The 12,113-nt window shown below is 39.1% G+C and overlaps 1 protein-coding gene across 1 annotated transcript in view; it reads left to right on the top strand.

Annotated features, from left to right (window-relative positions):
• poc1a.L (POC1 centriolar protein A L homeolog) overlaps window positions 1–9,629 on the top strand; it is a 28,883-nt gene extending 19,254 nt beyond the window's left edge. Inside the window, 4 exon segments of the mRNA NM_001086414.1 lie at window positions 2,113–2,181; window positions 5,143–5,295; window positions 6,201–6,374; window positions 9,396–9,629. Coding sequence (NP_001079883.2) covers window positions 2,113–2,181; window positions 5,143–5,295; window positions 6,201–6,374; window positions 9,396–9,515 — 516 coding nt within the window. The 3' untranslated portion in view covers window positions 9,516–9,629.
• Window positions 9,630–12,113: the final 2,484 nt, after the last annotated feature.

Here is a 12,113-nt window from a genome sequence, read left to right as displayed (position 1 = left end):
TGCTTCCTCCCCGCATAGTGTTCAACAAGAATAATTGTCCCATCCAGCAACACTGATCTAAATGTGCAGAGTAGCGTAGCAGAGCTTAGGTTGCCATGTTTTGTTGCTTCGTGAACTTCAGCCTTTGGCGCATGCGCAGTTGGAGTCGGGAAGCTCAGAAAATTTAATGAAAAGAAAGAAGAAGATCTGGAAGATACCAAAGTGACCGAACATGGCACCCTGAGCTCCTCTGCACATTTAGATCAGTGTTGCTGGATGGGATACTTATTCTTGTTGAACACTATGCGGGGAAGAAGCAGGGAGGGGGGCCAATGGAGAAGCAAATGGGTGCTTTTACTTGTAGGGGGGTGGGGTTGGTTCTCCTTTAAGAAAAAAACAAGACTATTCTAGTGTGTTTTTTTTCCACAGAAGAAAAGTTGCTCCCCAACGACAATCAAAATTTCCAGTCATTTTCAATCGGGCTAAAAAAACGTTAATGTTTTAATGAACCTGGAAAATAAATTAATGAATAAAGTTGTTAGAGACCATTCCCATTGACTTCTATTGAACTATCCAGTTTTTACTTGCCGAGTATTTTTTTTCCCCTTGAGTTTATTCTTTACTAAATACCAACTTTTCGACACTCTGAAGAAAATTCTCGAGTATATTTGCATTTAGAAAAATCGGCTGCAGTGGAGCTTCCAATCTGAGGTTCCAGTTCACATACACTGTTGAAATTGAACCTGCCTGTATGTTTTTGGAGTGTATGTTGAAAGCTACACAGACACGGGGAGAACATGCAAACACCTTGCAGGTAGTGCCCAAGCCAGAATTGAACTCTGGACCTCAGGTGCTGCAAGGCAGTCTCAGGGGGAGTTTTAGGAGAATTTATTTGCTTCTGTCTAGAAACATACCTGCCTTAAAGGGCATGTAAAGTCTAAAATAGAATAAGGCTAGAAATGCTGTATTTTGTATACTAAATATAAACATGAACTTACTGCACCACAAGCCTAATCAAACAAATAATTTATGCTTTCAAAGTTGGCTACAGGGAGTCACCATCTTGTAACTTTGTTATACATCTTTGCAAGACTAAGACTGTGCACATGCTCAGTGTGGTCTGGGCTGCTTAGGGATTGTCATAAACAAAGCTGCTTGAGTTCTGCATGGCTGGGAAGTAAGGCGGGGGCTCCATCTGCTGTTCATAAGTTTGATTGTTTCCCTGCTCAGCAGTTAGGGACCGTCTGACAATTCCTATCCACAGCAGTAAATGAAGGGAGAATTTCACTGCATACAGTCGTTTCTTATAAAAACGATACACATTTTTTAATTAAAGTATATTGGAGATAGGTTTCTTTTTCATTAAAGAAAGTAAAAATGGGATTTTATTTTTTTGCCTTTCCTTGTCCTTTAAAATTGTGTTTTGTATCATTTGAACAATGCTGTACACTGAAGAGTATGGAGAGAGAGTACAACCACAACCTATATAGGGAACACCTCATACGTCTCTATTGAAACGACAATTATGTCTGTACATTTTTATGTTACCTTGACAAAGATTTGTACCAACAATGCTGTGTTTAATGCTACAATCGCAAGACTTATTTTTAGGACTCCTCGCGATAAGGCTCAATCCTCCATATGTAATAAAAGGCACTACCTTTGCCCAGGAGCAGTAACCCATAGCAACCAATAAGATTGCTTTTAAACAGGTGACCAGTAAATGCTACGCTGATTAGTTGCTAGGGGTTATTGCTCCCTGGAAAACTTAGTGCCTTTTATTACATAACCCCCAATGCATACTAACCATCTATCTATCTATCTATCTATCTATCTATCTATCTATCTATCTATCTATCTATATGTGTGTGTATCAACCTGACAATCATTTTATAAAGCACTGGAATACAGGGTGGATCCTGATCAATCACATCACTGACAAGGCAAAAAGGCATTGTTAGCCCAGAGTAAAGAAACAACAGAAATTCCATAGGAAACAACAGTCAGTCCAGATAGGCATGAAGGCCATAATTCCATACAGGCTTTAAAAACATACACTTCATTGTTTTATTTATTAAGGTTTTATGGAATTCAGCACTTTTCTAATAATCTGTATATAACTTGTTCTTACAGGGACCAGTAACTTGTGTGAAGTTCTCTAGAGAAGGAGACTTTTTTGCCTCTGGTGGCTCTGATGAGCAGGTAAGTGTGTCATTTTAAAGAAAATACTTAAACCCCTGGAGGTCTGGAAAAAAAAGGCCACATAGTGGACTGCTCTGCCATTGGGTAGTAACAAACTGACATAATGGGGGTTATTTACTAAACTCCAAATGCAAAAATACTGAATTTTTTTTTTATATATATTTAAAATCGAACTTTACAAATTTTTCAGAGTATATTAAACCCAGAGGATGGAAAAGTCCTAATGAGAAAATCCGGCATCTCGGACCTTTCGAGGTTGCATTTAAGTCAATGGGAGAAGTACCAATGATTTTTTTGATGTGCGCTGGGTTTCGTGCAATACCCCAAAATTTTCGGCCATAAAGCATAAGAAATCGGAGATCCGAAAAAATCATGAAAATCAGATTTTTTTTTTCCCAGCATTTTTCAGTAAAAATGTAATAATAAATAAGCGTAAAAAACCCAAGCGGATTTAATCAGCGTTTGTAGCAGAAAATGTTGAGATAAAATCGGACTGTTAGGGAATAAAAGTGAGAGAACCATTTCTGGAGATATATATTACAACTCTGTTATTCTGTGGAGTGCCTTTCACACGGAAGATACCTTACACTCTTTAAATGGTTCGGCTTTGTAGAATAAAAAAAAAATCTAAAAGATTTCAAATGTCAAAAAATGTCTCATTCTGTGAATTTGGTGACTTGGGCAAAGGAAAATGGTATAGCACTATTTAAAGGGGCTCTAAAGTTAAAAATTACATGGGGAGACACATTTATCAAGGGTTGAATTTCGAATTCATGTGAGTTTTTTTTAAACTCTCTGGAATTCTATTTAATTGGACGATTTAATAATAAAATCGAATAGTTAAAACTTTGATGAATTTTACCGACTAGAAAACTCGAGTCGGTTTCAACCAAACTCGATTTGAGTTTTTTCTACAAATAAACTTGAATGTCAGGAAGGCTACAATCATCACCAAATTGATCCCTGGAACTCTCCCATAGACGTATACAGTATTTCAGCAGGTTTTAGGTGGCGAATAGTCTAATTCGAAGGGCCAAAGTAAGATAAATCTAGAAAATCTAATTCGATTTTTTAAAAGAACTGTAATCGAGATAATTCCCTAGTCGAATTTGACAGTTTCGACAATAAAAAAAAATTAAAATTTTTAATTTGACCCTTAATAAATCTGCCCCTTTAAAGTACATTTGCTTAGGGTGGCTTTCTTCACCATGAAGCAGAGCCGGCTGTGTGCCTTTAAAGGACCAGTAACATCAAAAAATTAAATTATTTTAAAGTAATAAAAATATAATGCAGTGTTGCCCTGCACTGGTAAAACTGGTGTGTTTGCTTCAGAAACGCTACTATAGTTTATATAAATAAGCTGCTGTGTAGCAATGGGGGCAGCCATTCAAAGGAGAAAAGGCTCAAGTTACACAGCAGATAAGCTCTTTAGAACATAATGGTGTTATCTGTTATCCACTATTTAACCTGTGCCATATAGCCGTTTTTCAATTTCAGCCATTGCTACTGAGCAGCTTGTTTATATGAACTATAGTAGTGTTTCTGAAGCAAACAGATCAGTTTTACCAGTGCAGGGCAACTGTACATGATATTTTCATTACTTTAAAACACTTTCAGTTTTTGGTGTAACTGTTCCTTTAAGGTTTGGGCTGATGATCTTGATACTTGTGCTGACTCATTTCTGGTTTACAAAACACAGACCGCAACAACTTTACTTAACTTTCAACAGCTGCCAAAAATCTAGTTCAGGCATTCAGTGTGAAAGCCTCACCCACTTGTATGAATGGGACAGCATTTGCATGTAATAGTAGTGCGCCCATATGATCAGTGGTTTATAAGGTGTGTGTGTGTCACACTAAAGATAAGAATTAGCTTTTACCACAGTAGTTTGCTATTTAAAGGGCTATTATGCACTCCCTGTACAAGAGCATACTTACCCTATTTGTATGGGAACACATTAAATTGTTGATACAGACCTCTCCCTAATGAGTCACTTTAGGCCCCCATTATGATCTGATAGATAGTCCACTGCGTGGAGGCAAATAATGACAACATGAAAAACAAGTAGATCTTGGGGGCAGATTTATTAAGGATCCAGTTGTTTTCCATGAAAAATTGGAGTTTTCAAGGCTATTTTGGGGTCAAAAATCAATATTTCAGGTTAAAGATAACTACAATTTTTTTTTTTTTCGAGATTTACTTTACCCCAACCCTGTAAATAGTTTGAATCTGAAAAAAACACCATTTCAAACCTGTCAAAGTCATGTAGAAGTCAGTGGCAGAGCTCCCTGGAACCACTGGAAGATGTTAATAACCTTCATGATGTTCGAGTTTTTTTCAGAGGGCTTTGCTCAAAAACTTGATCAATTCGAGCGATTTGAGTTTTCGGGTCATTAACCCCAAAACTGGCGGAATCAAGTTTTTGTTGAGTGTTGCCCGGCACTGGTAAAAATGATGTTTGCTTCAGAAACACTACTATAGTTCATATAAACAAGCTGCTTAGTAGCAATGGTGGAAATTGAAAAAGTCTATATGGCACAGGCTAAATAGTGGATAACAGATAACACCATTATGTTCTACAGAGCTTATCTGCTGTGTAACCTGAGCCTTTTCTCCTTTGAATGGCTGCCCCCATTGCTACACAGCAGCTTATTTATATAAACAATAGTAGTGTTTCTAAAGCAAACACACCAGATTTACCAGTGCAGGGCAACACTACATTATATTTTTATTACTTTAAAACACTTTAATTTTTTGACATTACTGTTCTTTTAACATAAGACTCCTCAGAGGTAGAGAATAGATGTCTGTGTTCTGACAGATACAAAGCATCAAATAATGATTCAGTTAATGTGCACAAAGAAAGTGCTTGGGGATCTGTATTAATTTGTTTAGCGACAAATGTTTCTCACCATAAATCCAGTATATTCTGTGCTCCAATTAACCCATTTTCTTTTACAGGTGATGGTTTGGAAGACAAACTTTGATGCTGGCAGCTACCCAGACCTTCTGAAATACAGACAAAATGATACGTTTCCCAGTGGTGGAGACTACACATCAATAGTGCAACCTGCAGACGTACATCAGCCAGCGATGAATGCTCACGTAACTCAGGTGAGGCTTTGTCCTTTCTTTGTGTTGTGTCTCTGTTGTACAGCGCTACCACTATGAAAATAACAAGAATAACAATAAAATATTGTGCTGCTTCATTTAAATAGATTAAATGTGCCATGTGATGTCAAACAGTTTGCTGCGTCTGTTCTGGATGAGAGACGTAAACAAGCTGGTGCATATGAACCACTTACATATACCCCGACACTCTCTCTTTCTCCCGTAATGGGCAATTTTTATTAGGGATGCACCAAATCCACTATTTTGGATTCGGCCCAACTCTCGAATCCTTCGCAAAAGATTTGGCCGAATACGAAGCCAGCCAGGAAATAATTTTTCAAAAATTGGATATTTCGATAAAATGGAGGCTATGGGTGATGGTCATTCTGTAATTTGGAGCTTTCTGAATAATGGGTTTCCTGATAAGGGATCCCATACCTGTAATATAAATATATTATAATATATATATATATATAATATATATATAATATATATAGTATATTATATATATAATATATATATATTATATATAATATATAGTAAAGAATGGACCCGCACTCCAATGTTCTTAGTGAAAAAAATGATGTGTTTTATTCACAATGCATATCCAACGTTTCGGTCCACGCTGGGACCTTTCTCAAGCGTGGACCGAAACGTTGGATATGCATTGTGAATAAAAACACATCATTTTTTTCACTAAGATAAATGGTTTAAATTGCCTGGGTGCAGTGTCCAAAATTTCAATTGTACAAACAGCAAAAAGGGTCAGGACTTAAAAAAGTTTTATTGTTAATGCCAGACTAACGTTATATATATAATATATATATATAATATTATATATATATATATATATATATATATATAATATATATACGTGTGTTAGAATTATCAAACGTGTTTGTTTACAGGCAGCTGACCTAGAGCCTCACATCACTGAGATGTCTGTGAAGGACAGAAGTTCTCCACTTAGTTATACATCCCGTTCTGTTGATCAGCATCATCCACAGGCAGAGGATGGGAACCTTCAAACTGTTGCAAGCACTTTGGAGCATATTGTTGGACAATTAGACATTCTTACACGAGTAAGTGCCTTGAGTCCTTCCTAATATGAACACATACACAAGTATTATTTTACTAAATTGATTGACCACTCAAATCCAGTGCTGCTTCTAACTCATCCTTTTCTCATCCCTCAAATGGTAATATGTTCAAATGGCGATATTGAGCGTTGCATAAAGAAACTCCTCCCCTCTTTAAAGGAACAGTTCAGTGTAAAAATAAAAACTGGCTAAATAGGCTGTGCAAAATAAAAAACGTTTGTAATATAGTTAGCCAGAAAAGCAATCTATAAAGGCTGAAGTGACTGGATGTCTAACATTACAGAACAGAACACTACTTCCTGCTTTTCAGCGCTCTAACTCTGAGTTAGTCAGCGACTTAATGAGGGGCCACATGGGACATAACTGTTCAGTGAGCAATTGATCCTCAACATTCAGTTCAGATTCAAAAGCAACAGTTATGACCCCCCTCAAGTCACTGATTGATTGGTTACTGCCTGGTTACCAATCAGTGGAAACCAAGAGAGCTGAAAAGCAGGAAGTAGTGTTCTGGCTATTATGTCAGACATCCAGTCACTCCAGCCTTTATACATTACATTTTTGGCTAACTAACTAAATTGGAAATATTTTTTATTTTGCACAGTTTATTTATTTACCCAGTTTTTATTTGCATACTGAACAATTCCTTTAAGCTGTAGTTTTTGTTAGGCTTTGGGGTAAGGAGCAGCTTCTTATACAGAGAATGTATGTGTCTGGACTGGATATTTGTTTTACTGTAAATGATAACTTGGCAAAACCAGGAAGTGAGACAATATGTTAATAAGCGAAAGCAGGAAAATAAAGTGTGTTCACAACAAATCCCATAATTATCCCAGACTAATGAGATCGAACCATGGAGAGGCTGGATTTTTTTCTACCAAACTACTATAAGGAAATAGCAAGGCAAGCTTACAGAATTCTTTCTTGCATACACTTTAATTTAAGATAAATCTCATTTCATCTTGAGGACTATTCCTCCTATATACATTTATACATAGGGATCAGTGTGGAATTTGTCTTTATTGTTAACAGTGGCAACTTAGCCAGCTGACATACATAACAAAGATTTTTAATTCCCTTTATTAACTTGGTCACACTTCTTTGGCTTTTTCTCTCTCTCCCTCTCCCCCTCCCTCCCTCCCTCCCTCATGTCCTTTTCATATAAAACTACTCTTTCTTACCAACCAAAGGTAGGCTCCAAAGCAATAACTGCATTAAATAGAATATAAACAACAGTAGTCCTAAAAACTAAAGAACAGAAGACTGGAGCACTAACATCACTTTCTGCCAGGGGGCATTATGTGGAATGACACCCGGTCTCTGCACCATTAAAGGACCAGTTTGTACTTAATGAAAAAAAACACCAAGACACTTTGAACTTTAAATTCGCAAAGTCTTTTTTAAGAAATAACTTACCGATACTCCGCTTGCAATCCTCTTCAGAAATGGCGACGATCCATCGTGCGGTGCTCGATTTCTCCTCCCTGGCCTATCTCCTATAGAAGGCAGGGAGGAGAAATCAAGCGCCGCACGATGGATTGCCCCCTGTCGCCGTTTCTGAAGAGGAGCTCAAGCAGACAATCGGTAAGTTATTTCTTTATAAAGACTTTGCGAATTTAAAGTTAAAAGTGTCTTGGTGTTTTTTCGTTTTGGTTATTTTTTAAAAAAAATGTATGTTACTGGTCCTTTAAGTGGTTGTCTTGTTGTCCCTTTGCATGGCAGAAGGCTCGGCACAAGGGAAATGACAGCTCTGTATGTGTCATATTTTCCTTCACAGCAAATAGTTTTATCATATTTGACATTTATAGTGTTGATCTTTTCTATGGTAACCAATGCTTTTGAACACACATTTACAATACATGCTCCCTAGGCAACAAGATCTGCATGTAAAGCTCACTGACAATAAAACCCTTCCCACTGCATCATCACGGGCCTCCTTTCTTTGTCTTCTAGTCCTCAGTTCTTTGTATGGACCATTAATGAGTAAGCAGAGAAATCACACTGTGCTTCAGTTGCCTCAATTCTAGTGTAGTCGCCAGTTGGACATACACATCTGCTATTTTAATGTATCCATATACATTTTCAGAGAATGGGAAGTTTAGATAAATATCAAAGCCAATAGCTGGCTGCAAGGATCGGTAAACCTAGCAACCATTTGGCAGTTTGCATGCCCATAGCCTAGAGTCCTGCGCGGGTCCATTTTTTGGAACCTGACCCGTACCCGCAATCCGCAACCCGGACCCGCAACCCACATTCTTACCCGCTTGGACCCGCTAACCGATCTAACCCGCAAGTACCTTATCCACGACCCGCTGACCATCAAGAATCAGGAAGTGCTGTCATTGTAAACCAGAAGTGACATCATCGGAAGTAGGCGTGATCAGAAAAAAAGTAAAACAGGAAGTGCTGTCATTGTAAACTGGAAGTGACATCATCAGAAGTAGAAGTAGGTGTGATCAGAAAAAAGGAGTAAAAATCACTATTGAGAAGACCTGCAAACCCGCAGAACCGCCGACACGCGTCTATACCTGCATCCGGAACTTCTACCCACAGGGTACTGCAGGTACCCAACCCACTGCAGTACTCTACCATAGCCTGCCTGACCTATCTCTGGCTCGTAGACAATCCCAGCAAGTCTGCCTAGGCCACCAGTGCATTGGTGGCCACATCAAGCCAAGATCTGCTGGTTTTATGAGGTCATCAAATGAGATCTCACAGCATGTCCCCACCTCTAGTCCCTGATAGGGATATATTCCATTGGGTGGAGTCCGCACAAACCTCCCAATAAAGCATTGTTTTATATTTCAACAAAATGTTACTCATTATTGGAAACGCCTACTGGATTATTATTGACTGCTAGAAATGCCCAACCCTTCTCACTCACATACAGTAACTGAGGCTGGTGGGAGAGGGACATCATTAACAACTCAAAAATTAAGTTTTTTTTTAAAATGACTGTGTATTTGTGTTGTTTTTAATCCATATAAAAATCTTTCTTCCTTCCAGACGGTGGGAATTTTAGAGCAAAGGCTTTCCCTAACAGAAGACAAATTGAAAGAATGCATTGAGCAGCAGCAGGCAACTGTTCCGCCCAGTCACAGTGGTACAAAAAAGTCATCATTTTAACGGGCTGTTCCAGGACTTTCGGTTATTTTTATTCAGATTTTCACTTTTTATGGAATATATAATTTTATTGTAAATATTTGAATGTATTGTTTTAATAAAATGTTTTTGAATGGATAAATAGCCTCAACTGTGGAAAAATTTATGTGAAGACAAGACCATTAAAGGAGAACTAAACCCTAAAAATTAATATAGTTAAAATTGCCATATTTCACATACTGAATTTATTGCACCAGCCTAAAGTTTCAGCTTGTCAATAGCAGCAATGATCCAGGACTTCACACTTGTCACAGGGGGTCACCATCTTGGAAAGTGTCTGTGACACTCACATGCTCAGTGGGCTCTGTGCAGCTGTTGAGAAGCTAAGCTTAGGGCTCATCACTAATTATCCAGCAGAAAATTAGGTTGGACTGTAATACAAGGGGCTGATTATTAAATCCCGATGCTAATTGCACTGGTTCTGTTCTGTCATGTAGTAATTATCTGTATTAATTACTAATCAGCCTTATATTGTGACATTTCTATTCTATGTGTACTGTATATTGTGAGTGGGTCCCTAAGCTCAGTAAGTGACAGCAGCACAGAGCATGTGCAGTGAATCAGCAGAAAAGAAGATGGGGAGCTACACCGATATTTACCACTAAAGGGCTTTGGTTGCTTTGGGCTGGTATAGAAGCCCAAAACATAATGTACAATATTGTTTCTAATATAGTTAATGTAATGTATAGAGGCTGGAGTGACTGGATGTCTAATATAACAGAACACTACTTCCTGCTTTTCAGCTCTCTAACTCTGAGTTAGTCAGTGACTATAAGGGGGGGCCACATGGGACATAACTGTTCAGTGAGTTTGTATTTGATCCTCTGCATTCAGCTCAGATTCAAAAGTAACATTTATGACCCCCCTCAAGTCACTGATTGGTTACTGCCAATCAGTGGAAACCAAGAGAGCTGAAAAGCAGGAAGTAGTGTTCTGGCTATTATGTTAGACATCCAGTCACTCCAGCCTTTATACATTACATTTTGGTTAACTAACTATATTAGAAACATTTTTTATTTTGCACAGCCTATCTATTTACCCAGTTTTTATACTGAACAATTCCTGTAAAGACTGGAATACATTTTATTCTATTAATTGCTGAAAAGGCAAATGTGCCTTCTGTACTCAGGCCAGTGGGTCCACCACCTGCCCCCCTTCCCATAGTGAACGTGTACAGGCTAACTCCGGGACACTGGGGATTATGTGCACAGCAGCACGTCACCAGTGCTTGCGACAATATTGGAATGCAGCTGGGCGGCATAGAGCCCATAAAATCTTAATGCCCTAGTCCTTTATGGCCTTGCCACAAATCCAGGCCTGTACTCAGGGGCACATATTAACTTTGGAAACATCACCAGTGATGTTTTCCTTAAAAGCCAATCAGCAATTAGATTTGAACAGTCATCTACAAGTTAGAAAATAAAAGCAATGATCTGATTGATTGCTATGGGCAACCTTACCGGTGTTTGTCTCCAAAGTTAATAAATGCGCCCTCAGGGTATAACTGTCATTATTAGGAGTAATGCTATTTTTGTTGCCATTTTTTTTTTTTAAACCCATGAAACTGGATATGGAGGACAAGTTGAGGGGCTTTGGGCTGGACTGAGACAGGAATCGGCAACTACCGTAGTTCTGTATCTAGAACTCGGCATGATCTTCAACAAAGAAAATATTAGCTTATGATAGGAGATAAATAAGAAGAAAACAGGACAAGGATACCAAACCTGATGGGAAACTATTTTGTATCAAGTCAAAATTAAAGGCGAAACAAAACTTTTATCAAAAAAAAAAAAATGCACCCTACGTAGACTCCTCCCCCCCAGCTCAGCTGCCTCCCCCGGGAAATGCCCCTAACTTTTTACTTACCTCTCAGTGCAAAGTCACAGCATCGGAGTTCACTGCTGCCATCTTCCGGGTCTTTGTGTCTTCCGGCGCTTCGGCAATTTCCGTCCATTTCAGCGCATGCGCAGTTGTCGCGAACCAGTGAATTGCTTCAACTGCGCATGGTCTCCGTTTCAGCTTACCGAAGAACCGGAAGATGGCTGTGTTGAACTCTGATGCTGTGATTCTGCACCGAGGGTAGTGATGTGCGTGTCGGGATTTCCCTAACCCGCCCTCCCTTGGCCCACATTCGCACTTCCGGGTTCCTTTAATAGACCCGGCGATGATGCCACAAAAGGGGTGGGGCGAGCAGGCGAAGCGTCTATAAAAGAAGAAGTCAGAAGCCGGCACTTGACGATGGTGCCCGCCTGCCACCCACGGTGAAGTGTGTGCGGTCGGCCCGAACCTGCGGGTATCGGGTCGGCCCGCACATCACTAACCAAGGGGTAAGTAAAAAGTTATCAGCATTTGCCCAGTGGGGCGGGGGAACTAGGCTGGAGGGAGGAGGGTCTACGTGGGGTGGGGGGTAGGGTTTTTTTTTGGTAAAGTGTTTGCTTCTCCTTTAAGAATGCAACTCCACACAGCCAGAGGCACGATATTCATAGGGGTGTATCCACTCTGACTAATTGGCCGACGCTGTCACTAAATTACTTCTGTTAAACAAATTTAAAGGAACTTGTA

Source organism: Xenopus laevis, chromosome 4L, assembly GCF_017654675.1.
Source record: "Xenopus laevis strain J_2021 chromosome 4L, Xenopus_laevis_v10.1, whole genome shotgun sequence".
Classification (NCBI taxonomy): Eukaryota; Metazoa; Chordata; class Amphibia; order Anura; family Pipidae; genus Xenopus; species Xenopus laevis.
This window is presented reverse-complemented; position numbering and strand designations above follow the sequence as displayed.